At 39.0% G+C, this 27,460-nt stretch overlaps 1 protein-coding gene across 17 annotated transcripts in view; it reads right to left on the reverse strand.

The window, feature by feature from the left end:
* LOC120529466 (putative POTE ankyrin domain family member M) overlaps window positions 1–27,460 on the reverse strand; it is a 232,022-nt gene that overhangs the window by 179,869 nt on the left and 24,693 nt on the right. For all 17 annotated transcript variants that reach the window (XM_039753296.1, XM_039753292.1, XM_039753282.1 and 14 more), the window contains one exon: window positions 7,749–7,891. In XM_039753296.1, the coding sequence (XP_039609230.1) occupies window positions 7,749–7,891 (143 nt within the window). The remainder of the gene's footprint in view (window positions 1–7,748; window positions 7,892–27,460) is intronic.

A 27,460-nucleotide genomic window follows, 5' to 3' on the forward strand; every position in this document is an offset into this window, starting at 1 on the left:
TCCATCAGCTTAATACAAGTTAAATAACTGTTGGGAGACCACAACATGCTCAGAGCTTTACACAGAAAAAGTGAGACAAAGACATTCATATTTTCAGCATCAATAGACTTTTTTTTAATGCTGTGGTTACAGAAGTAATTTACAAAGTAGCTGGCACAGAGTCAGTGTCAAGGGCTATATTTATTAATGTTGCAACAATTCAGATTATGGTATAAAAGGAGGATTTGATAAGTTTGGTGGTGATGGGGTTTACTACACAAGTAGTAGGCCTCATCTTAAAGTGCACATTATTAATAAATGTAGACGAAACTGGTAAAAGCTTGGAAAAGGAGCTGGATGGAGAGAAAAGATCGGGGAAACATACAAAGGGAGGATTACCTTGTACTAGTTGAATTGTTTAAGTTTTTAATTTTACCACTGCAATGGAAGTGATGATCTGGTCAGATACAGTTTAAAGTAGTTTACTAACCATAGAGAACAAAACCCTCAAGCTATCATGACCATTCTATATTATTCTGCTATAGTATGCATTCTTGGCTTCAGTGAGTGTATCTCTGTAAGCCTCTTGATGCGTGGAGAAATCCTCGACATGCCCAGTGAGGTCAGCCTAACATGACATTCTCTCAAGATGCTAACCAGCTGCTTTCATATATCATAATGTTGAATTATACCCTGGAAATGAATATTTAAAGGAGCTCTCACCGAGTTTTAAAGGAGCTCATTTTATCTAGTGCAGACTGGAAGGCCGTTATAGTGACCAATAAGACAATTTAATGTGGAAAGCAAAGGGCAAGACAGAAAAAGATCAAAAATATGTGCAGCAAGAAGAAAGGGACAAACAGTTGTAAGTTTTCTGAAAGAAAACTGGTATTTACAGTTAAGAGTAGGAAGGGGCATTGTGACATTGAAATAGACTGCATTATGGTCAGAGAGGCCATCAGTGCTTGTGACTGTTGCCAACAGATAAGCCAGATGTACAGTCCAAAACTATGTGACCACTAGAGTGGGTAGAAAAATCAACATGTTGCACTGTGTCTCAGCTACAAGAATGACTATATAAAAGAGAAATTAAATTAACAATGCAGTCACATCAGTTTAAAAAGATTCACTGCATTTTGGAAGACGATACAGAATGAAAAGTGGAACAGGACCAGATTTTATCAGATTTACAGCCAAACACTCAAAAAACAATGGGTATTCACAGTTATTTTTTTGATGTTTAGTTACACCTAACAATTACAAGTCCGACCCCTAACCAAAATTACAAGCCACTGCAAAGTAAACATAACCAGATGGAGCCATTTCAATTAGACACAAACTCATTAGGTTTTTGTCATGTTTCAGTTGAGTACAACATATCAAGGTTTCATTCCGTAATCCATTCAAACAGTACCAGTACTTTACCAATGATAGCTATTAACATAATGTTGCTTAACACAAGCTCTAACAGTTTGTTGCCCACAGATCCATTTCCAGAATTTATTTCAATATAGCACAGAGTTGTAACATTGACACCCTTTTTCATCTAAAGGTGAGTAGGACAGCAACTTCCAGCACAAATACTGCTGATGAAATTCCTAGGTGCAGCCAAATGGCAATGTCACAATCCATAGTATGCATGGATGGATCTCTCACTTTCAGGCCACATCTCTTCTGAGCAGCAGCAAGAGGAAACACAGAGCAGCAGAGTCTCCCATAGGCAGGGAGCCCTTTGCAAACAACTGAGTAAGTTCAACTGGAGTGAAGCCGACCAAGAGAAATAACCTACAGTGAGAAATCGAAGTCGATCGCCCAGCAGGTGGTAGAAACTAAAAGCCTACGGTATCTTACTGATTCAGCTAAATGCAGAAAGAGCAGAAAACACTGCAGTTACTGCACAAACAGAGAAGATGATATCAGCACAAAATGTATGTTCCATCTGTTCTCTGCCCGTCGAGGGCACGTGTTTTCTGCAGAATGTACAGTTCAGGATTTCAGGCCAACAATGTAGACTGCTTCACCTGCCAAAAGCATTTATTTAATGTAGAGTTGGTCAGGAAAATATGTGAATTGGAGGACCGTGTTAGGTATCTGAAAGCAATTAGGCAAACTAAAAACTAGATATGGTGTCCCGCAGGGCTCAGTACTGAGACCTTTACTGTTTTCACTTTATAGGTTTCCACTGGGATCTATCATCAGAAAATATTCATTTTCACTCGTATGCAGATGACATCCAGTTATACCTTTCTTTTAGACCAAATGAAGCTGTCTTTGATGAGTTGTGTTAGTGAATTAAAGCAGTAGATGGATGAGAACTACTTGTCTTTAAACACTGATAAAACAGAGATGTTAATTATTGGAGGGAATGATGCTGATCACAGCAATATTTGTTATCTTTTAACTCAGTTGGAATCACCATTAATTTTACTGAATCAGCCCGCAATCTAGGAGTTATATATTTGACTCTAGCATGTCATTTGAAGCGCTCATCACAAAGTTGTCCAAATCATGTTTCTTCCATCTTAAAAATATGTTGGGAAATTAAGGAGTTATCTAAATAAACAGAATTCTAAGAAATTAATTCATGCATTTATTTATAGTAGAATTGACCAATGCAATGCAGTGTTCACTGAAAGTTCAAACTGCTCTTTATACAGCTTCCATTTAATCCAAAATGCTGCTGCAAGTATTATTACAAGAACATGAAAATATGAACACACAACTCCAGTTCTGAAATTCTTAAACTGGCTCCTTGTTAAGTTTAGGGCAGATTTCAAAATCCTCCTTTTAATATATAAAGCCTTAATTGGCCAAGGTCCAGCTTACTTGTTTGAACTTATGACTTACAAACCAGAGCACACATTAAGATATCAAGATGCCGGTCTGCTTATGATTCCAACGATTAATAAAACAACAGTGGGAGGTACCTGGAAAGGGGTCTCTCTTTGAACTGCTTTTCCCAAGGTTTCTTCCACTTTTTCCCTACAAGGGTTTTTTTGGGGGAGTTTTTCCTTGTCTTCTTCGAAAGTCAAGGCTGTGGAGCTGTCCAAAAGCAGGGCCTGTTAAAGCCCACTGCAGTATTTTTTGGGTGATTTGGGCTATGCAAAAATAAATTGTATTGTACTGTAAATACTTTGGACACTACATAATACCATAATAGAACATTCCAGTCTGACCATTTGCTCTAGACAAAGTGCTTAAAATAGAGAATTTATCACAAAAGTATTTCAGCATAGTGGAAAGCCAGGACTTCTGATAAACAGCAGTGCTGGCTGAAGATAAGCAGAACAGCACAGCAGGGAAGGTGGGATATCGGAGCACACATGAGCACTGACAGCCACATGGGAAAAGTCCAGAGTTAGTAAAAAGTGATGTTACTGGAGGTTTTATACACTAAAAATGTAGTAAAATATAAAATACACAAAAAAATGACCAGAGTTTGGATTTTCTGGTTCACAGTTGTGAATAATCAATAAATATGATCATCTTAATGCCCCAGGTCTGCAAGGAAAGCTGATAGTAAATAGGAAACAATCAATTAAAATATTCAGGAGCACAGCATGAAATACACAAAAAAGCAATCAAAGGAGTCAGCAGGGCTACCATATCCCTAAAAAATTCCACAGGCTTTCCAACCGAGACACGCACAGATTGTGGGTAGTGATCCGGTACATTGAAGACTAACAAAATATTCATAAAAATGAGATATTTACATTGTAAAGGAAAATGCTCATACATCAAACTGCAGTGCACAACGAAAAAGATGAATTCAGTTAACCACAGGGACATTCAACTCAAGTTTTTCAAAGTTTGTGAATTTGGTTAAATTATAATGTACAAAAAAATCTAAATCTAAAACAAAAATAGCAATTTGCATTCACAAATAAAACACAGTGAAAAAAGTGAAAAGTAGTGTCACACGTGTGAGGTTTATCCCTGCAAGACAACTACAGCAGAAATCCTTCGTTATCAAAAGTAATATAGAGCTTAATGGGGTATAGGAACTTTCATAATGAAAAATTTGGACCGAGTTATCAAAGATAAATACATGTGCAAGTAACTAAGTTAATACGAAAAGTCACCAATGAGACTGCTCAGAATATTTTCTGCTCGCCATAAACAGCAAACCTTCAATGCATTATGCACTCAGAATAATATGTGTGGATACACTGTACAATAAATATATTGTAGCATTCAAATCACTGAAAAATACAATGAAAGACAGAAAAGAAGAACACAGTATAATTATATTTATTACAATATAGCCAAAAAAATAATAAAATTGCTAATCTGGACACTCAGGAAAAGGGCTAGGTAAGGAGATTAACCATTTGACCCTGTTCTAGTACGTGATCATTTGCCCACACATGCAACACGGGAAGAAGAGTGAAAAAAATGAGTTCTGAGATTTTCCATTTTTACTTTTTTTAAATAATTGCTTTTATTTGAAAATCAAGCATTATACATGCCTCAATCAAACAAATGAGAGCAACAAGAAAAAAATAGTATTCAAAATAAAGAACTCGGCAGTCTCTATCTGTTAAAAGGGTAATATAAATAGAAAGCCCGATATAAAACTGAGTGTATGATAAAACAATTTTAAATAGAATAAAACTGGTAAGCATGGGCCTGTACCCATATTTGTTCAGTATTTCAGAATTACTCCTAGAAACTTAGCTAAATGTCTGACTAAGATAAGAATTTGTCCTACCTCAAAGAGGGACATGAAAAGTAGTTGCGAAATGTCCTACACTCATTCCCACAAAGCAGTATGAGTTCATGTCTCAAACTGAATATTTCATGATTTTACGCCAACCCACAAAATGGCACTCATGATGATGTTTTGTAGTTTTCTGAAACTAGTGCTAAGGCACACCACAAAAAAAAAAACACAATAAAGAAGGATACTGTGCTAAGCTGTACAACCCAACCACAGGGGATGCACAAACCAGTGTGCTTCTTCATGGCAGTCCCAAGCCAGGATAAATGGGGAGGCTTACGTCAGGAAGGGAAAACTGGTGTAAAATTTTGTCAAATCAATATGCAGACAATACAAATTTCCATACTGGATCGGTCGAGCCCCAGGTTAACAATGACAGCCACCAGTACTATTAGCCAAAAGGGTGCTGGCGGAAATTGGGCTACTGTTTGCTAAAGAAGGAGAAGCAGCTGATGTGTCCGGAGGCAGGATAAGAAGAGGAAGGTAGAGAGAGTGGAACTGAGGGTAGGAACTTTGAATGCTGGCAGTATGACTGGTAAGGGAAGAAAGTTAGCAGATATGATGGAGAGAAGGAAGGTTGATATATTGTGCGTACAAGAGACTAAAATGAAGGGGAGCAAGGCCAGGTGGATCAGAGGTGGATTCAAATTGTTCTATCATGATGTGGATAGGAGCAGAAATGGAGGAGGGGTTATTCTAAAGGAACAGTATGTCAAGAGTGTTTTGGAAGTGAAAAAGAGTGTCAGACAGGAAATTGGAGGTGTGATGATGAATTAGTGCATATGCCACACAAGTTGGGTGTGCAATGGATGAGAAAGAAGATTTTTGGAGTGAATTGGATTAAGTGAGGAACAGTGTACCCAAGGGACAGAAAGTGGTGATTGGAACGGATTTCAATGGACATGTTGCTGAAGGGAACAGAGAAGGCAAGGAGGTGAGGGGTAGGTATGGTGTGAAGGAGAGGAATGAAGAAGGTCAGAGGATAGTGGATTTTGCCAAAAGGATGGACATGGCTGTGGTGAATACATATTTTAAGAAGAGGGAGGAACATTGGGTTACAAGAGTGCAGGAAGATGCACACAGGTAGATTACATTCTATGCAGAAGAGTCAATCTGAAGGAGATTGAAGACTGCAAAGTGGTGGCAGGGGAAAGTGAAGTTAAGCAGCATAGGATGGTGGTCTATAGGATGACATTGGAGATCAATAAGAGGAAGAGATTGATGGCCAAGCCAAGGATCAAGTGGTGTAAGTTGAAAAAGCAGGACTGCAAGGTTGAGTTTAGGGAGAAAGTGAGACAGGCACTGGGTGGTAGTGAAGAAATCCAGACAGTTGGGAAACTAAAGCAGATGTAGTAAGGGTGACAGCAAGATGGGTGCTTGGCGTGACATCTGGACAGAGAAAAAAGGAAAAGGAAACCTGGTGGTGGAATGGGGAAGTACACAGAGTAAGAGGATGGCAAAGAAGAAGCAGGATAGTCAGAGAGATGCAGAAAGTAAACAAGAGTACAAGAAGATAAGGCACAAGGTGAAGAGAGAGGTGGCGAAGGCTAAAGAAAAGGTGTATGACGAGTTGTATGAGAGGTTGGACACTAAGGGAGGGAGAAAAGGACCTGGACCAATTGGCTAGACAGAGGGACCAAGCTGGGAAGGATGTGCAGAAGGTTAGGGTGACAAAGGATAAAGATGGAAACGTACTCACAAGTGAGGAGAGTGTGTTGAGCAAATGGAAAGAGTACTTTGAGAGGTTGATGAATGAAGAGAACGAGAGAGAGAAGGTTGGATGATGTGGAGATAGTGAATCAGGAAGTGCAATGGATTAGCAAGGAGGAAGTAAGAACAGCTATGAAGAGGTTGAAAAATGGAAAGGCCGTTGATCCAGATGACATTCCTGTAGAAGCACAGAGGTGTTTAGGAGAGATGGCAGTGAATTTTTTAACCAGATTGTTTAATGGAATCTTGGAAAGTGAGAGGTTGCCTGAGGAGTGGAGAAGAAGTGTACTGGTGCGGATATTTAAGAATAAGGGGGATGTGCAAGACTGTAGTAACTACAGGGGGATAAAATTGATGAGCCACAGCATGAAGTTATAGGAAGGAATAGCGAAGCTATGTTAAGGAGTGAGGTGATGATTAGTGAGGAGCAGGATGGTTTCATGCCAAGAAAGAGCACCACAGATGCGATGTTTGCTCTGAGGATGTTGATGGAAAAGTATAGAGAAGGCCAGAAGGAGTTGCATTGCATCTTTGTGGACCTGGAGAAAGCATATGACAGGGTGCCTCGAGAGGAGTTGTGGTATTGTATGAGGAAGTCAGGAGTGGCAGAGAAGTATGTAAGAGTTGCACAGTATATGTATGAGGGAAGTGTGACCTTGGTGGGGTCTGTGGTAGAAATGACTGATGCATTCAAATTTGAAGTGGGATTACATCAGGAAGATGATCCACTGTGGCAACCCCTAACGGGATAATATAATAAATATTAATAAATATAATTTAATGAAACTGTATTTTTACTGTGTTTTGATTACTACTATGTGTTTTATAAGCTCAATAAAATAATAAAAACAACAACTCCTAAAAGTCTGACCATTTTACAGCCAAAATTGCTGTTTCTCCTTCAACCTGCTATAAACACCAAAAAAAAAGAAAAAGAAAAAAAAAATCCCAGTTGTATGCCAGATCAGCAGAACATAACAGTGAAGAAAGGAAAATTAACTTTGTTAAATACTGCAGCCTACACGTTTTTGTATATTATTCGGAGAGTCAGAAAAGTTTTAGAGAAGGATATACTTCATACCTGTGTAAAATAAAACACATTTATCTATTAAAATCATTAGAACAGACATTAAATCATTTTTCATTATTTCAAATGTTTTACACTGCTGTATGAACTGAAAAATTCCACTGTGCTAGCATTATAGAGTAAAGTATTATACAGTACAAACAACATTGTTTAACCTAAAAATGTCTTAGATTATGAACAAAATCAATCTGAAAAAAAGAGGGAAATTGTTTGTGCTAAAGAAGGGACATCAAAAGTGAATTTCTATATTACCTTCCTTCTGTAACCGAAGCATTTTTCGTAAAATAGCTGGCTTTTTCATTTCAATAACAGGAACCCACTGCTCACAACAATGGTAACAATTGCATTTTGGGAAGACCTTTATGTCTGCATATTCCATTATTATCTTGGAACATCTAAAAATTAAAAAAAAAAAAAAAATTTAGAACTTCCCGTTTAACATTTGTAAATGTAGCTGTGAATTTCTTATTTAAGCTCGCTTAAATACATCTTGAAAGTATCCAGATAACTATAGATAAACACCAAAAAGAAGATCAAAATAAAAACTGAACTTGCTATTTAAAAAGGACTACTCCTTTATTAATCATATTTAATAGTGGTTGCATATCGTACAATACATAGCAGTCTTCTTCAAACCTCTTCCAAAAATACATACACAATGCTTAAAGGGGTTTTGTTCATTGAATCTTCAATAACTAAAACCAAAAATATTGATTGTATAAAAATGTGTTAATACATTTACCACCACATCTTGTCAACGTACTAATCTAGGAAAGAGGGCAGCTTGAGGCTATCCCACAAGGCAGGAACGAATTTTGGAGAGGGTCCTAGTCCATCACAGGGAAAACACAAACACACAAAGAAATTCAGCAATGCCAGTTCTGCTAACCTGTATGCCATTGGACTATGGGAGGAAGACGAAGCACATGAAGGAAACCCACAGGAAGACCATGCAAATTCCAGACAAGGAACACCCAGGTTGTTATCCCTGGTCTCATTATCGTACGGCAGCAGCATTATCGCTGCCTTACCATGTCACCCTCTTGTCAACATGAATATACTATTAAGTTTTTATACTTCTAGCACGCATTAACAATGTAGGCTACTTTTTAGCCACTTCAGATTAGCAAAAAGGGAAAGGAAAGGGAAAAAAAACAACAACTGTACCCTTCACTCACTGTATTTATCACCCCAGATAACTACCCAAGCACAATTATTAGGCAAGTTGTATTTTTGAGGATTAATTTTAATATGGAACAAACACAGTGCTATCAGTCAATCCAAAATGTTAATAAACCTGAAACCTGAATGTTTCACAACGGAAATGTGAGTGTGAACATCATCAGGGGAATACATATGTGCACAATTATTAGGCAACTATTAGTGTGCAGATTTATTATGCAACTAAAGGAAAATGAAAATTTTCCCATCTCACTTGTTTATTTTCATCTGTTATAGTGAGAATAATAAACAAACACCTCAAAATTTACAAATAAACATCTCTGACATTTCAAAAAATAAATCAATCAATCAATGACCAATATAGCCACCCTTCTTTCCAATAACAGTCATAAGCCTTTCCATTCATGGAGTCTGTCAGTTTCTTGATCTGTTGACGATCAGCTTTTGTGGAGCAGTGACTACAGCCTCCCAGACACTCTTCAGAGAGGTGTATTGTTTTTCTCCCCGTAAATCTAGCGCTTAAGAAGTGCCCACAAGTTCTCGATAGGGTTTAGGTCAGATGAGGAAGGGGGCCATGTCATTATTCCTTCATCTTTAAGGCCTTTACTGGCTGGCCACGCAGTGGAGAACTTCGATGCAAGTGATGGAGCATTGGCCTGCATAAAAATCATGGTCTTTTTCCTGTATCACTGTTTGAAGAAAGTGTCTTCAAAAAACTGGCAGTAGGTTTGGGAGTTGATTTTGAGTTCATCTTCAATGCAAAAAGGTCCAACTAGCTCATCTTTAAAAATACCAGCTCATACCAGTACCCCACCTCCACGTTGGAGTGGAGCTCTGTGCCCATTACTGATCCACAGGTCCATCCATCTGGTCCATCAAGAGTCACTCTCATCTCATCGGTCCATAAAACCTTTGAAAAAATCTGTCTTCAGATATTTCTTGGCCCAGTTTTGACGCTTCAACTTATGTTTCTTGTTCAGTGGTGGTTGGGTTTCAGCCCTCCTTACCTTGGCCATGTCTTTGAGCACTGAACACCTTGTACTTCTGGGCACTCCAGGTAGGTTGCAGCTCTGGAATATGAAAGTACTGGAGGATAATGGGTTCCTGGTAGCTTCACGCTTGATTCTTCTCAAATCTTTGGCAGCTAATTTGCTCTTTTGTTCTCAACACGTTTCTTGCACCCTGTTGACTATTTGCAACAAAATGTTTGATGCTTCTGTGATCACACACCAATATCTTAGCAATTCCAAAAGTGCTGCATCCCTCTGAAAGACTTTTTACAATTTTTGACTTTTCAGAGTCAGTTAAATCTCTTTTTTGGCCCATTTTGCCTGAGGAAAACTAGCTGCCTAATAATTCTGCACACCTTGATATAGGGTGTTGATCTCCTTAGGCCACACCCTCCCTCATTACACAAATACACATCACCTGACGTGCTTAAATCCAATAAGCATTCAAGTTAATACAGCTTGGAGTTGGAATATACGCATTAAAAATGATGATATGGTCAAAATACTCACTTGCCTAATAATTGTGCACACAGTGTATCTCAAAATGTAGTTAAAAAGGAACCAAAAATAGATTTATGGAAGCTCAAATATACCTAAAAAGGTTGAGAACCCAAACAAATGAGAAGAGAACAAATAGGAGATCCCATTCATAAACAGATTTCAAAAAATGCTTCAGAAACTTCATTGTTGAGCATAATGTGAATGCAGCTAAATGTTTACATAACAGATTTGACCAACCAGACTTGAATGGTTGCATGTAACACAAGATTTAATGTAACCCTTTGAAAATGTTTTGAGAACTCAACTTCTACATTCAAGTATTAGTTATTTTCCCTGTTGTCTTGTGGGTTAGTTATGGGCAAATGATGTCCGTTTCGCCTCGAGTTCAAAGACATCATAGAAGTGTTCACAAATATCGCCAAACTCACTGAAGTCAATGGGGAAGGACTAACTGAACTAGATTTGACCGAATTATAATGGTGCAATCATCTTTAAAGTGTTCCTGAAAACTAGGGAAACATCTGTACTGGACCGATTATTGTGGCCAAAAACGTAACTTGGGCTGCACAGCCACAGTACCAACTACTGCACCAGCGTGCCTCCATGACATCTGTGACAGACGGCTGGGGCGTCTGTGCAGCAGGGATGTCCGGAAGCTGGAAGGACCGGGAGAGGACCAATACCTCCCCCAGGACATGAGAGGGCAATCGCCCTGTTTCACAGGTGGACTACACGTTCAAAGCTGGGAAGCTTCACCCGGCTGGAGCACATGGCCACCACCAGGGTCTGCCCAAACATTCCCAGAGTCACGGACGGCAGCACTTCTGCCACAACTGGGAGGGCTGCTAGACCAGGAGGCAAATACACCCAGTGTGCTTCCGGGTGTTCAGGCGGCATTTCTACAGTGCTACAGGAAGATCGTCAAGAAGCACCTGGAGCACATCTGGGTACTGCATAAAAGGGACCACCTCACTCCAGTCGAGGAGCCGGAGCTGGGAGGGAGAGAGGCAAAGCTTACGAGAGAGGAGTGGAGGAAGCAAGAAAATAAAAGAGAAATGGAAGGACTGATTGGTGCAATGTAATTGTAGAGGAAAATAAAATGTGTGTATTTTGGACATAAGCTGCCTTGGTGTCTGTCTCTGTCAAGGCTGGATCTCACACATCAAAGAAGAAAGAACACAATCAGAGACACACAATCAAATATTTCATCAAAACGAAGTGGAAATGCCGAAATCATTGTCAAAAGTCATAAAAAATATGAAGGTCTTATTATTTTATTATTTCAGACCATCCAGTGCAAGGGGGTGCATCAGGCCCTGTCAAAGTTTTTTTTTTTTCTTTTATCTCTATGTGGCTAATTATGCATGTATATACCGACATGAAGCTCGAAGATCGAACTGCACATTTGAAGACAAGCAGAGATAACTCATTATCTATGCTGTATATGTTTCATAAAAGTTACATTTTGAGAATTATTTACTTATCTGTTCTACCACTAACTTAAGTCCCACAGAATCTATAATGCAAGTAATAATTTGGTAAGGTCTGCTGATCAACACTAATTATAATAATGCAGCATGTATTAAGCTATCAAGCATTCATGTTTTTAAGAGGGAGAAGTAGTAATCAAATAAACAGTCTGAAAACCCTCATGTCAGTTACTGCCAAGTGTTCAAGAATAGTGTGCTTCCACTTAACATGCTACACAGCTGCATCAAGAAACTTAAATGCTACATTCAGCTTCACACCACAGAGATTCAGATCAAAACCTAAAGGTTACTTGTGTTAACAAAGTCTGGCCACCGATTTGCCCTTGTTTAAAAAAAAAAACATGCACAAGTTGCTACTATTTTGAGAAACATTGTTAGAATTTTAAAAATGAGAGCTGGTCTCGGTACAACAGGCTGGTGTAAGAAATGCGGGTGAGATAAAGTCCAAACGACTGTAGACACGATCAGATGTCTGGTCACGGGAGGTGCCGCTATTAACCCCACGGTGGTACAACTTTGTTTGTAAACTCCCCTTTCCAATATCGAGGTAAAGATTCATTTCAAGCACAATCTGAACTTTGAAAGTACTTTAATTCCTGTTGCTGTGGTCTGTAAACAAAATTAAATACATACACTGTTACAACGTTACGTACAAGTACACATTTTAAAACACGCTGAACGTGTAAGTTTAACAAACATTTGAACCTCTTTATATCAAATTATCTATGATAAACTTACTTTTCCACAAGGACGCACAGCATTAATGGCTCAAGTGATAAAAGGGCAAACTATTCTCACAACGTGCAGCAAGTAAACAAAGGAACGAAAGACGTGCAAAGCCTGAACTTTCACCCGGAAATATGTAGGAAAAGTTCTACAAGTGATTTCTAATATTCTGCCATTAAAGGTCGTAATTCAACCTGACAAAGGACTTTCTGACATAGCCGCCCCCAAATTTTTAGCACAAATTTGTACTTCAAGAAGAAAGTCCTCATCACCCATCTGGTCTATATCTATCACAGTTTTCAACAGCTGGAAGCCTGACTAATTTGACTGTGGGTCGTACATACACTTGATCCTTCACCTGAATCTTCACCGTACATATGCGACCATCAGGTCCCGGGTAGGTTTCAATGATTTTACCGCTTGGCCATGATGCTCTTGGGAGTTGCGCATCAATAATCATGACTACCTCTCCAACCTTCAACTCATCACAGTCAGTCTACCATTTCTGACGGAGCTGGAGACCAGCTTGACAAAATTACTCCAGAAGTGATCAGCTAAAATCTGACTGTGACGCCATCGCCGTCGTCCCAGCAAATCATCTGGAGGGTAAACTACCTGTGTTAGTGAAGCATCTGGCCGCCCCATGAGCAACAGATTCGGAGTTCTCGGGTCAGGATATGCCACATCTGAGGATACATAACCCAGGGGTTTGGAGTTCAAAATACCTTCAACTTCTATAAGAACCGTAGCTAATACAGCCTCAGTCACAAAATTGGTTCCAAGAACTACTCGTAAGGCACTCTTCACTGACCCGATTTCCCGTTCCCAGGTCCCTACAAAATGTGGACTACTTGGTGGGATGAACTGAAATTTCAATTGTTGTTTAGCAAGTTGCTCAAGCGACTGCTTAGATATATTTCCAATCCTGATTGAAGATTTTTGACTTCTACAGGGAAACTGCTCTGTTGAGCTCTTCTTAGGAGTTCAACTTTCGTCTCCTTCCAGGTTTCTGCCGAGGAATAAGTACTTGAATTCCCATCAGCCGCCCCATGAATATCCTGGATGGTAGCCTTAACTAAATCATTTAAAGACTGGAAAAGACTGGGATCTGGAAGTCTGTGCTGCTCCATTACAAGACTTCCACAAAAGGTAGCATTCTTCATTTCGGTGGAGTCCTCAGGTGGGCCAGTAATCAAGGAACATAGCCATTCATTAATAGGCTGTTTGAGGAAGGAAGGTCCATTCCTCCATCTGTTTAACTCACTAAGCTCCTATAGGGTCTTTCAACGGGTAAGGTCATCACCTGGATTATCTTTGGTTGCTATGTAATTCCAGTTGTCTAAATTGGTTAAGTTCTGTATTTCCGCTACTCTGGTGCCTACAAACACTTTATACCGACAGGATTCGGATTTCAGCCAGGTCAATACCGTAGTGGAATCACTCCACAAGAGTACCTGCCCTATAGGCAAGCTCAGCTCTGTGGTAAGTAGATGTGCTAACTGAGCACCAGTTAAAGCAGCACAAAGCTCTAGACGAGGCATTGAGATTTGCCATTTGGGGGCTACCCTGGACCTAGCCATCACAAAGCTAACATGTATTCCCCCCTTTTCATCTTCAGTACGTAGATAAGCAACAGACCCATATAATCGCTCAGAGGCATCACAGAATACATGCAAGTCTCTCTTAGCCCCGGGAGTATCAGCACATGGTGGGATGTAGCAGCAAGGCAAGATTACATGTTTTATACAGTCTAGCTCCTCTACCCAGGTAAGCCATCGTTGCACAAGGGTGTCAGGGGTAATGTGATCATCCCAACCACTTTCAGTCTTCCAAAGGTCTTGTACCAGAACCTTGGCTCGTGCTGTAAAGGAAGTGAGAAACCCTAGTAGGTCATACTGGCTGGCAAGTACCTTATAAATGTTCCACTTAGTTGGCTCAATGCACAATGGCACAGTTCCAGCGGAGACCTAGGGTTGGCTCTAGTGGCTCTTCGCCATGCTGTGAAAGCCACAGTACAGAATTCTCTAATCTGCCCTCATCTGGGAGATGTTGAATGACTGATGTGAAATTGCTGGCCCACTGCCTAATTTCAAAGCCTCCTTCAGAAAGATGTTGACACAATTTATCTACTAGTTGCTTGGCACTTTCTATACATGGTAAGCTGTACAGACAGTTATCCACATAAAAAGCTTCATTGACACAATTCCACACCTCTTCATAGCCTTCCTGATTGTCCTGAGCATGCTTTCTCAATGCATATGTTGCACAACAAGGGCTACAGGTTGTGCCGAAAGGTAAGACTTGCCATTCATAAACATTTGGTAACTTATCACGGTCCATATTCCTCCATATAAACCTCAGTAATGACCTGTCAGAAGGTAGCAAACGTATCTGATGAAACAAAGACTTGATGTCACCAAATATGGCAACTATATGCTGGCGAAATCGAAGAAGAACACCCAGTAATGAGGGTCCCAAAGTTGGACCTGCAAACAGATGAGCATTTAAGGCAAGTCCGTCCCTCTGATAGAAGCAGTTGAATACATGCCTGTATTTACCATTATGCTGCACCATAGCATGTGGTATATACCAAGCCTCTTCATGTGACTTTATTTCTTTTTCAGTCAGAATTCTGACATGGCCTGCATCCAGAAGCTTCTGGATGTGCAGTGTATGTAAGTCAGCCAAATATTGATCTTTCAGAAGACACCTTTCTACACATCTAAGGTGGGGAAGTATAGCTTCTGGAGAAGCAAGGAAGCATGGACTTCTGGAACGTCTCAATAATGGGGTGGCATATCTTTTGACCCCATGGACCTCAATTCTCACAGTCCTTGTTTCAAGTAAGTCCAGGGCTTGTTGGTCTTGCTTGGACTGGGTCACCTGCTGCAGATTCAGATAGGGTAAAGTGTCAGTCTGCCAGAGCCGCTCTACATTTTTTTATTAGTTCAGTTGTGGGGGATAAGACATTCATCAGTATACATCTTTCATCTTGTCCCGATCCTTGGATTAGACCTGCAGGCCCTTTTAGTGTCCATCCCAAAGCAGTGCGGACTACAACAGGTACATTCGGTGTACCAAAATTTACTGGTTGAATCGGCATCACCAGTTGGGGAAAATCTGAACCTATCAGAAGCAAAGGACAGGCCCGGTCTATCTGGGGTAATGGTACATTGCGGAGATGCAGGTAATGCTTCTTTAACTCATTAATAGGGTATGAGTATTCTGACAAGCACAGACTGTTTTCAAGGAATGAACCCAACAAGAAATATACCTTTCAACGGGCCTTCTCTGCAGGGACTTCAAAGTTCACTGCATTACCAGGAATCCGGACAATATCCTGTCGGACTGTTCCAAGAGTCATTACCTCTGGGGTTTGGGGTAGCTTTAGTGTGCTGACTACCGCAGTCATGATAATGGTCCTTTCCGATCCATCATCTAGGACAGCAAAGGTCTCAACTGAACGCCCAGCATAGTGTACTAGAATCTTCACGACTTTAAGTAGGACTTGATGTGGATGTCTGTTCCGGTCAATGTATATGGCATCAGGCTTGACTACAGTCATGAGTACACTCTGACCTCTTCTCTGCATAACAGTACAATGCAGAATTGTAAGGTGGAGGTCCTTGCATGTGTTACATGGCTTCTTCAGCGTACACGAGTCAGGGGTGTGTGTACGGCCACATTTCCAACAACGCTCGTTATCTCTTATCCAGTTGGCAACCTGTTCAGCACATAATTTCTTAAAGTCTGTGAAAACATTCAGATAGTGCTCCTTGTTATTGCAGAATGGGCAATAAGGTTTGAGCTTTTCATTGGACGCTTTAAGTGAAGGAGAGGAGTGAGGATTCGGTTGAAACGCAACTGGCTCAGCATTATAATAAATTGCGTTGGTAGGCTATGTTCTCCAGACTGAGAGTGTATTCTCCTTTCTGCCATGCTTCAATGTCTCCCCCTTTACAGGGCAGCAGCTTGCTCCGAAATGCGTTTAGCATGGGACTTGGTTTGTAGCCAGATTGAAAGTCCTCAAATGCTTCAGCATCCCCAAATTTTATAGGTGAAGCATTAAGTATTGTTCCTATTTCACTCTGTACTAGCTGCCTTGGTTGAAATCGAATATGGATTTGGGCAATGCATATACGCTTTGGCCAATTTGTGTGCACCAGGAAATTTCAAACATCCAAGCAGCACTTGATATTTGTACTGTTCAGTTAGATGGGGATGGCCATTTAAAAGACTGTCTAGTCCCATTTTGAAGAGAGCAAAATCACTCTCTTTGCCACTCTCAAAGCATGGCAGTTTTGGCTTAGGAATCCCACATGAAGCAATAAGCAAGTCCATCATATTGGGTGCGACTTGTACTGAAGGTGCATAGGCAGATGGCTTTGACAGGAACGGTGATTCTGTAGGCATGTCAGAAATCGTAGGAGGGACATACACCAGCTGGAAAGGCTGATGTACAAGTCGTGGACCCCAGGCAGTTGGTGCCTGGCGTTTCCACTCTGCATATTGTTTGTTACATGTTGGATTGGTGTATTAATTATAGGAAAACTAAAATCCTGGTGGTCTTGGGACATTATTGTTGCAGTAGGGACCCTGGCACTGTCATCCTTATGTCTGCCACCCAGGTCTAATGGATAGGACATGGTGAAGGGCTCTGCATTCACATTAAGCAAATCTTTAGTTAGTGCTGACAGATTTGAGAAGTGCATTGGGATCTGGGGAACAGTAGGGGTCACAATCCCTTTGCGTTCATTTTCCATAACAAATGAAGAAATCCTGTTCAGCCCTTCAGAGACGTCGCTGCTGGGACAACTGCTGGGCTATAGCCTCTCTTTCCTTCAATGCTTCTCTAACCTGAGTGTCTAATAGTCTACATCGCACATTTATTTTAAGGTCTTCCTCTATTTGTTTTCTTGCAGTTCCACATATTTCCTTTTTTCTCTAAGAAAGGCAGACTGTGAATCGCTTGATGACAAATGCGTAACATTACTATGCTGTGAATTTACAGTGCGATGTGACCGCTCGCTGTGACCTACATGGGAACCCAAAGTCGTCTGAGGAATATTTTGTTGGGATATTAAACAGCTTGTAACAGAGCGTGCCTTTTGTCTTGATGGGTAATAACCCACCTCATAGGCTCCTAGCTGGGGTGGAACGCGAGTCTCCCGGTGGATGCGGAGGCGAACTGACTGCGTGCATCTGCGGCAGAACTTGTTTGCCAAGTTGTGCTCACTGTGCATTCAGTAGGGTAACTCGTCTCAGTACATAAAACAGAAGGACTGACCTGATCAGCTACTGAAGGGTTAACATTTCCTGCCGTATTGATTAGGTCCGCCTTATCTGAAGTGTTACTTTGAAGAGCTGGACTCAGCTCATCAGCGCTTTGCTCCTTATCCATTTGCCTTTGAACTTTATCCTTGTAAAAGAAAATCTGGCTCGAAGGACCATAAAAATGAGAGCTGGTCTCGGTACGACAGGCTGGTCTAAGAAATGCGGGTGAGATAAAGTCCAAACGACTGTAGACACGATTAGATGTCTGGTCACGGGAGGTGCCGCTATTAACTCCACAGTGGTACAACTTTGTTTGTAAACTCCCCTTTCTAATATTGAGGTAAAGATTAATTTCAAGCACAAGCTGAACTCTGAAAGTACTTTAATTCCTGTTGCTGTGGTCTGTGAACAAAATTAAATACATACACTGTTACAACGTTACGTACAAGTACACATTTTAAAATACACTGAACGTGTAAGTTTAACAAACATTTGAACCTCTTTATATCAAATTATCTATGATAAACTTACTTTTCTGCAAGGACGCACAGCATTAATGGCTCAAGTGATAAGAGAAAAGGACAAACTATTCTCACAACGTGCAGCAAGTAAACAAAGGAACGAAAGACATGCGAAGCCTGAACTTTCACCCGGAAATATGTAGGAAAAGTTCTACAAGTGATTTCTAATATTCTGCCATTAGAGGTCGCAATTCAACCTGACAAAGGACTTTGACAAATTTTTTTTTTTTACTCAAAGGCTTGAGAGGATACACTTAACTTGTATACAATACATATTGTGGTACAAACTTTATTTCTTATTTAGCCGTTATCTCGAGGATGCCCTGTATTGCAGGACTACTGTATAATAATACATATTTCGGTAAAAATGTGAAAATAATTAATTAAAAACAAAATCACACATACTCATCTTTAAGAAAAATAAAATGCTACATTTTTTCCACTTTTCCTCCAATAAAAAAAAAAGTTTTGTCAATGAAAAATGGAATGCGAAATTAAAATCTGCTCTTTTGCTTTTTCCCCAAATGTTCCTCCAAATAACATGGCAGTTTCAAACTATATGCAAGCTAAAAATCATCATCTCTTTTTAACTGAAGACACAAATATGCAAAATATTAAACATAACACTGCAGAAATTAACAAGATTTCAAACTGCAAATCAGTATCTTCACAATACAATATGTGAAAATCATGAATGCCAACATCATGCACAGGCCTGTAGCTTCAGAATGCATGTGCATTGTTTTGATTCTCTGACGCGCACGGTGAGGCAAGGCAGTGTGAATTGCATTCTGAAATTGTTTTTAAATGAAAAATCTCTCTATTATATAAAAAATCCTGCGACAAGCTTTTTTGAAGAGATTTTTTCAAGTCCCGCGAGACAAGACTTTTGCCATGAGATAAGACACTTCTTTGTGTACTTAATTAGGATGGGTGAAGTTGATGCTTTATAATTATGCAAAGCATTCAAATTACCATTATTTGAAAAGTCTAATGAACAAACGGCTCTTTTGATCAAAGAATTAAGATTTAACGATGCAGCAATTTGGACTTCGAGAAGAAACTGATGAATCAAAAGGTAAAGAAAGAGATAACAGCAGACAAAGATTTAACTGTGGAAGACCATGGAAATTATATCGGTAAATGTGCTTACAGTTAAACCATGATCAAAGAGCAATTTTTGACACAATTAAAAAATGTCTTCTCGGTGCAATTCATCAGCGGTTATTCTTCATAGATGGACCGGGCGGAACAGGTAAAACATTTTTGTACAAGTGTTTTAGTCCATTATTGCATACACTTATGCAAAAACATTTCAACGATAGTGTGGACAGGTATAGCAGCAGTTCTTCTTCCATATGGCAAAATGGCGCACAAAACTTTTAACTTAACTTTAAGTATCATGGACGAAAATGTTACATTGAAATGGAAGAAAAAATTAAACAAGAAAAGCAACAGACCGAAATATTTATTTGGGATGAAGCATCAATGATCTCACAAAGAGTATTAAATGTAATTGACAAAACATTTTGGGACATTTTTGGAAAACAACCGTTTGCAGGTAAAAACCTTTATGCTGGGAGGCGACTTTCATCAAGTTCTACCAGTAGTCAAGAAAGGAGGCCGAAGGCAGATTTACGATGCATGCCTAAAGACAGGGCCTTTACTGTCTTTGTTCCAGCAATTGAAATTACAAAAATAAAAAAATTAGAGCAGATCAAGATTCAGATTATTGCTATCTGGCCACTAGACATTGGCAACTTTAAAATTCTAAATTTCCCAATAAAAGAAGACATTATGTAAAAATCTTATTGAAGAATTTATCCCGAACGGTTATCAACAGAAGAAATGAGTACACGAGCAATCTTAGCAGCAAGAAACGGAGTCAAACGAATTAACACAAAATGTGTCGATCGGTTACAGGGCAAAATGGAGTACCGCAGTTGGTGGTGATAGTGTAGAAGATGAAAACATCAACTTACAAATATCCCATAGAATATCTACAGGTGTTAACACCGTCTGGTCTTCCACTGGCTGAATTACTGTTGAAAGAAGCATGTATCGTACTTGTATTACAAAATTTATGTATGAGTAATGGGATATGCCATGGGACAAGATTTGTTGTATTAAAAATTGGTCAAACAAGTCTAACGTAAAACTTTAACAGGCGACAAGAAAGGTACTGTAGTACATATTCCACGAACAACATTAGACACCAAAGGAAAACTTGATATGCCATTTATATCAAAACATTTACAGTTTCCCATCAGAATAGCTTTTGCTATGACAATTAACAAATCACAGGGTCAGTCAGTTAATTGATTAGAGAGAAAGAAACGATATTCACAGTTATACATTGCGTTGTCACAATGTAAGTCCAAACACGGAATCAAAATTCAATGTGATATTGAAAAATAGTTTTTACTGAAGTTTTAAAGTAAAAGTTACATTTTTAGAAGTATTTGCATGTTAATATTAAAGACAAACAGAAAGAAAACATATAATGCAACATGAAACAATTTTCTTTAAATTTATTACATTTTACTATTTTTAACTATGGTTAATTACTCACTGAAATGTTAAAAAGTTCTATAATGCATATAAAAGTTCTATAATGCATATGTTACAGTTCCCAAGAAAATAACCTCTTTAAATTGTATATTCAGTTATCTATACCCGAGGGTCGGCGAGCAAAGCAAGCAGGGGGCAGAGCCCCCTAGAATTAATCACAATTTTAAAGGTAATATATAAGCAAGACACTGAATGTTTATTTATCTCTTAAGATTTTTACTTTTGATTTTTGCATTTTTATTTCGTAATAATAAAAAATGCTGTTACATAAAAATGCCATCCTTACCGAAGTTCCACTTGAAGCAATTGCCTCACCCCTTCACCCCATGGTTCAGCCCTATGAAAGACTATAAATTTTCAGTTTTGAGAAAATCAACTCTCAAAATGTTCAATCATGTTAATGCAAAACAATATAGCCAACAACTACTCCCTCAATAACTAATCAAATTGCTTGCTAGGTACACCAATATACAACTTGTAAAAATTTTTATCTTGACTGGGTTGAAAGTCCCAATTACTCAAGACCAATTAAATAATTGGCATTTTTCAAACAACTCTTCAGTTACAAATACTATGTTCACGCATCTCTCAGCTTGTGGAAAAGTACTTTTATGAAATAATAGTCTGGCCATGACTGAGCTAAGGAGTTTACCAGAAATTTGACAATGACTAAAGTGTGTAAAGTGTGCAGCGAGTCAGTTACTTTTCCATCTACAGAAAATGAAGTGAATCCATAGTGGGTAAATGGCGAGCAGTCATTTTAGAAGCCATAACCACAATTCTATACAGTTGCTTCCCATCCTCAGCAGAAAGACTGCCACACAAACTTTTTGATGGAGAAGGTCAGACAATTTCATTGTTTCCTGTAATTGTTTGCACTCCCTTTAAATGTCTCAGAAACTTTCTTGGCTGTAACAAGTGTATTGATTGACATCTCATGTTAAAGTGCTGGAAATGGCAGTGGCTAACAACTTGAAACTCTCCACTACCTGTATGATCTGGTCATTAAGGTTTAAAAAAAACCACGCAAGAGTAATCTTTTGCATGGTTTAAAGTGAGATACTATTCTGGACATTTAATTCCAAATTATTAAAGATACAGCATTTTGCCAAAAATTGTGTTAGACAACTACACTGTGTGCACAATTATTAGGCAAGTGAGTATTTTGACCATATCATCATTTTTAATGTGTATATTCCAACTCCAAGCTGTATTAACTTGAATGCTTATTCGATTTAAGCACGTCAGGTGATGTGTATTTGTGTAATGAGGGAGGGTGTGGCCTAAGGAGATCAACACCCTATATCAAGGTGTGCAGAATTATTAGGCAGCTAGTTTTCCTCAGGCAAAATGGGCCAAAAAAGAGATTTAACTGACTCTGAAAAGTCAAAAATTGTAAAAAGTCTTTCAGAGGGATGCAGCACTTTTGGAATTGCTAAGATATTGGTGTGTGATCACAGAACCATCAAACATTTTGTTGCAAATAGTCAACAGGGTCGCAAGAAACGTGTTGAGAACAAAAGACGCAAATTAGCTGCCAAAGATTTGAGAAGAATCAAACGTGAAGCTACCAGGAACCCATTATCCTCCAGTACTTTCATATTCCAGAGCTGCAACCTACCTGGAGTGCCCAGAAGTACAAGGTGTTCAGTGCTCAAAGACATGGCCAAGGTAAGGAGGGCTGAAACCCAACCACCACTGAACAAGAAACATAAGTTGAAACGTCAAAACTGGGCCAAGAAATATCTGAAGACAGATTTTTTTCAAAGGTTTTATGGACCGATGAGATGAGTCAGTTACTTTTCCATCTACAGAAAATGAAGTGAATCCATAGTGGGTAAATGGCGAGCAGTCATTTTAGAAGCCATAACCACAATTCTATACAGTTGCTTCCCATCCTCAGCAGAAAGACTGCCACACAAACTTTTTGATGGAGAAGGTCAGACAATTTCATTGTTTCCTGTAATTGTTTGCACTCCCTTTAAATGTCTCAGAAACTTTCTTGATGGACCAGATGGATGGACCTGTGGATCAGTAATTGGCACAGAGCTCCACTCCAACGTGGAGGTGGGGTACTGGTATGAGCTGGTATTTTTAAAGATGAGCTAGTTGGACCTTTTTGCATTGAAGATGAACTCAAAATCAACTCCCAAACCTACTGCCAGTTTTTCGAAGACACTTTCTTCAAACAGTGATACAGGAAAAAGACCATGATTTTTATGCAGGCCAATGCTCCATCACTTGCATCGAAGTTCTCACTGCGTGGCCAGCCAGTAAAGGCCTTAAAGATGAAGGAATAATGACATGGCCCCCCTTCCTCATCTGACCTAAACCCTATCGAGAACTTGTGGGCACTTCTTAAACGCTAGATTTACGGGGGAGAAAAACAATACACCTCTCTGAAGAGTGTCTGGGAGGCTGTAGTCACTGCTCCACAAAAAGCTGATCGTCAACAGATCAAGAAACTGACAGACTCCATGAATGGAAAGGCTTATGACTGTTATTGGAAAGAAGGGTGGCTATATTGGTCATTGATTGATTGATTTTTTTTGAAATGTCAGAGATGTTTATTTGTAAATTTTGAGGTGTTTGTTTATTATTCTCACTATAACAGATGAAAAAAAACAAGTGAGATGGGAAAATTTTCATTTTTCCTTTAGTTGCTTAATAAATCTGCACACTAATAGTTGCCTAATAATTGTGCGCACATATGTATTCCCCTGATGATGTTCACACTCACATTTCCGTTGTGAAACATTCAGGTTTATTAACATTTTGGATTGACTGATAGCACTGTGTTTGTTCCATATTAAAATTAATCCTCAAAAATACAACTTGCCTAATAATTCTGCACTCCCTGTAAAAGTGTAGTAATAAAACCAAAAATCTTATGGGGATAAATGTTATTTGGGCCGGAAAACAGAAAACTTGCCTGCTGCTGGATTTAGAAAACAAAAATCATATAGATGCACATTCTTTGTTTTGAGCTTATTGATGGTATTGATGCTAATTCTTTTTTGACCCTCTTTTAGGTAAAGGTCCTCCTCTATTCAATCTCATATTCCACCAGCCTCTTCTTTTCTGGCCAGTTTGTTTCCTATTTGACATTGGTTGTTTGATTTTGAAATCTTGACCCATCTAAGATTTTTTTTACATTCATCACGAATTTTCCTCCAGAATTGACTTTATCTCCACAACACAAGCTTAGCACTGCTATAACACAGCATTACTTTCCACTGTTTTTTTCTGATCATAGATTTTCCACTTTAAATCTTCACCTCACACTGTTGTCCTCCTGGCCTACACATTGGCAATGTAACACTTCTTTGCTAAAGATTTCAAGGAAAACTTCATTGGGGAAGAAAAAAAAAAAACACCTTCCACAAAACTAAGCAAATTTATTCTGACAACGGTTTTGTATAAGAGGTATTTTCCACTGTTCATCTCGTTTTATATCCTTAATCTGAAGTCTTGTCAATGAATACAAGTGCAGTGCATGCTGGAGAAGTCTGAACACTAAGCAGAAATTCAGAGTCCAAAACTACCCTTTAGTTTTTTGATGATGCCAATATAATAAGAATTTTCACATGCGAAACTGCAAAAGATAGTCCAGTAGCAGAGAATGTTGCATTATGTCCAGGTAACAGAAGGGCAGAATTAATACTGAAGCCCATTTCTTCTCCCCCTTCTCTCAGCCGCTGTTTTAAAAACTGCCAGAGGTATCGATCACTTGCTCGCTATATCCTTGCATTACTTGAGGATACATAACCTCCACGAAAAAACGATGCATGGGAGTGGATTAATAACCAGTATCTTAGTACTGCTACTTGGACTGAAGAAGATTTAAATTAAAAAAAAAAAAAACACCCATGTTGTAAGATTCAGGTATCACCATATATATGCAATTAATATAATTAATAAGTAAAAGCTCAATAGTCAGTGCCTTTGTCCAATTATTAAAACCAGCTAGGTGAGAGGATGTTTTATCCATTTCTTGTCTAGCTGTAGTACCTTAAGGACTCAAGGGGACACCTTATAAAATTCTTCACTGGGTGTCAAAGCTGTGTTGACTTTAAAGTTTGTAAATAAAAAAGAAAGTCCCAGTGAGCAAGCAATCTACCATTAGAAGTCCCTAGGGTTGAATATTCTGGGTATAATACTGGCAATAAGACAGACAAGAAGTTAAAGTTAACAGGTATATAGCTAATTTTGAGGTTTCTTCCTACCCCCATTAAGAAAAGAACCTAGAAGGTTAGTTAGTACATTTTTTGTAAGGTGACCTGACAAAACAGGTATACTGTATTTGGTAAGCAAACTTGTTCTTTTATGGGTTAATACTAAAGGCTCAATTAGGTACACATGTATAGCTTTTGCTGCTCATCGTGCCCAAGAGACTCAAATAAACCTTAAGCACACATTTCAAATATGTGTGTGTATGTAGGATTAAATTTACAAGTCAATCAAAAGCAACAGTGGTATTTTTACATAACCAATGGTGTCTTATTTCGAATAAATAATGAACTTCATACAAAAGTGAATGAATTAAAAAGAAACCGACAAAAAAAAAAAAAAAAAAAAAGAGTTAAGCGTTTAAAAATGGCAAAAACACATTTCTTTGAAAATGTACAGCTCAAACTAATGCACTACTAACATATATCTCATGCTACAAAAAAATAAAGAAAAAAAAGGTCAGATCTTTTAACAATTATATCAACTCTTGGTAAAAGACCTACAATTTGGAAACTGGCCAAAATAAAAATCAGCAGCCACAAAGGCCCCAAGGACTGAATTTTAGAAAGACTGCACTAGAATAAGGTCATGTTGCCCTTTGGGCATTGCATCCTCCACTGGTCTATTTGCCCTACAAACAAACAAGTAAGGATCCACAATACTTTTATTATAAATGTCAAGGAAACAGACTTTAGGAACCTCAAAATCTCTATTCAGTGTTTTATAGAGAAACTAGACATTAAGCCCGTTAAAATAACGGGTGCTAGAACAGTAGTGCATAAACATTTGTATGAACAGTCTATATTAAATGGTTTGTATTTCTGTGAAATGCCTGTAATTTTGTCTGACAGCAATACAGTGGAACCTCGGTTCACGACCATAATTTGTTCCAAAACTCTGGTTGTAACCTGATTTGGTCGTGAACCGAAGTAATTTCCCCCATAGGATTGTATGTAAATACAATTAATCCGTTCCAGACCGTATGAACTGTATGTAAATATATATTTTTTTAAGTTTTTAAGCACAAATATAGTTAACTATACCATAGAAAGCACAGCGTAATAGTAAACTAAATGTAAAAACATTGAATAACACTAAGAAAACCTTGATCAACAGAGAAAACTAACACTGCAAGAATTTGCGCTATAGCCTTATGACCCACTCGCTAAAAACTCTTTTTTTAAAGAGTTTTAAGCACAGGGGAAAAAATGAACATTTGAAAAATCTGTAATTTAATAAACAACCAAGAAAAGTGCGTGCGTGCGTGCCGTGTGTGTGTGTCTCATGTGCGTGCTGTGTGTTGTGTGCGTCTCTCTCTCTCTGCATAGCAAGAGACTGAACACGTGTGGTGTGGCCCCACGCATGCGCACTTCACCAGAAGACACACACACGGACACTGGATGCACACAAGGGTTTTATTAAAGAGGATTAGTTGAATGGGTTTGACAAGCTTCAATGGGCTATAAGGCAAGTCTTCATAAAAATTGTTCTAATGGATACTTGCACTTTTGTCAATTGAGCATACAGCCCCCATCTGATTATGGCCCAGTACATTATAATCTACAATGTCATTGTTATTGTTATTGTTTACATCCCTCCTCGGGCAGACGTGGCGATAGCAGGTGACACCATCCATTCCACTGTTGCTAAACTACAAATGCAGCACCCCGAGGCACTTGTGCTAATCGCTGGAGACTTTAACCATTTGACACTGAACAAAACATTACCGGCCTTCTCCCTGTACAGTGGAACCTCAGTTCACGAACGTCTTGGTACACGTACAAATTGGTTTCCGACCAAAAAGTTCAAACATTTCTCTTGGTTCACGACCACACACTCGGTATACGAACAAGCCAGTTTCCCTTTTGATTTGTATATGTTCAGTCTCTCCCTGTGCAGCAAGCGAGCAAGAGAGAGAGCACGACACCGACACACACACACACACACACACACACACAGGCGCACGAGACAGAGGCATACACACAGGCGCTCCAGGCTCACGAAAGAGACACAGGCACACACAAAAGTGAGAGAGAGCGAGCAAAAAAGGGAGGGGGCTGGACGCATAAGGTAGAAAAGGCTCGTTTGTTTTCAGTTCTGTTTACAGCGATCGATTCATAGCATGCATTGTGCCAATGTTACTTTTCTTGGTGGTTTATTAAATTACAGATTTTTGAAATGTTCATTTTTTTCCTTGTGCTTGAAACGCAAAAAAAAAGTTAAAAATAAAATAAATAAAAATAAAATAGTTTACTATTACGCTGTGCATTCTATGGTAGAATTATATATTTTTTTAGTTTTTAAACACAGAGTTATTTAAGTACAGTTCTTACGGTCTGGAACGGATTAATTGTATTTACATACAATCCTATGGTGGAAATTGCTTCGGTTCACGACCAGAGTTTTGGAATGAATTATGGTCGTGAACCGAGGTTCCACTGTATGTGGATTGTAACACC

Source organism: Polypterus senegalus, chromosome 5, assembly GCF_016835505.1.
Source record: "Polypterus senegalus isolate Bchr_013 chromosome 5, ASM1683550v1, whole genome shotgun sequence".
NCBI lineage: Eukaryota > Metazoa > Chordata > Cladistia > Polypteriformes > Polypteridae > Polypterus > Polypterus senegalus.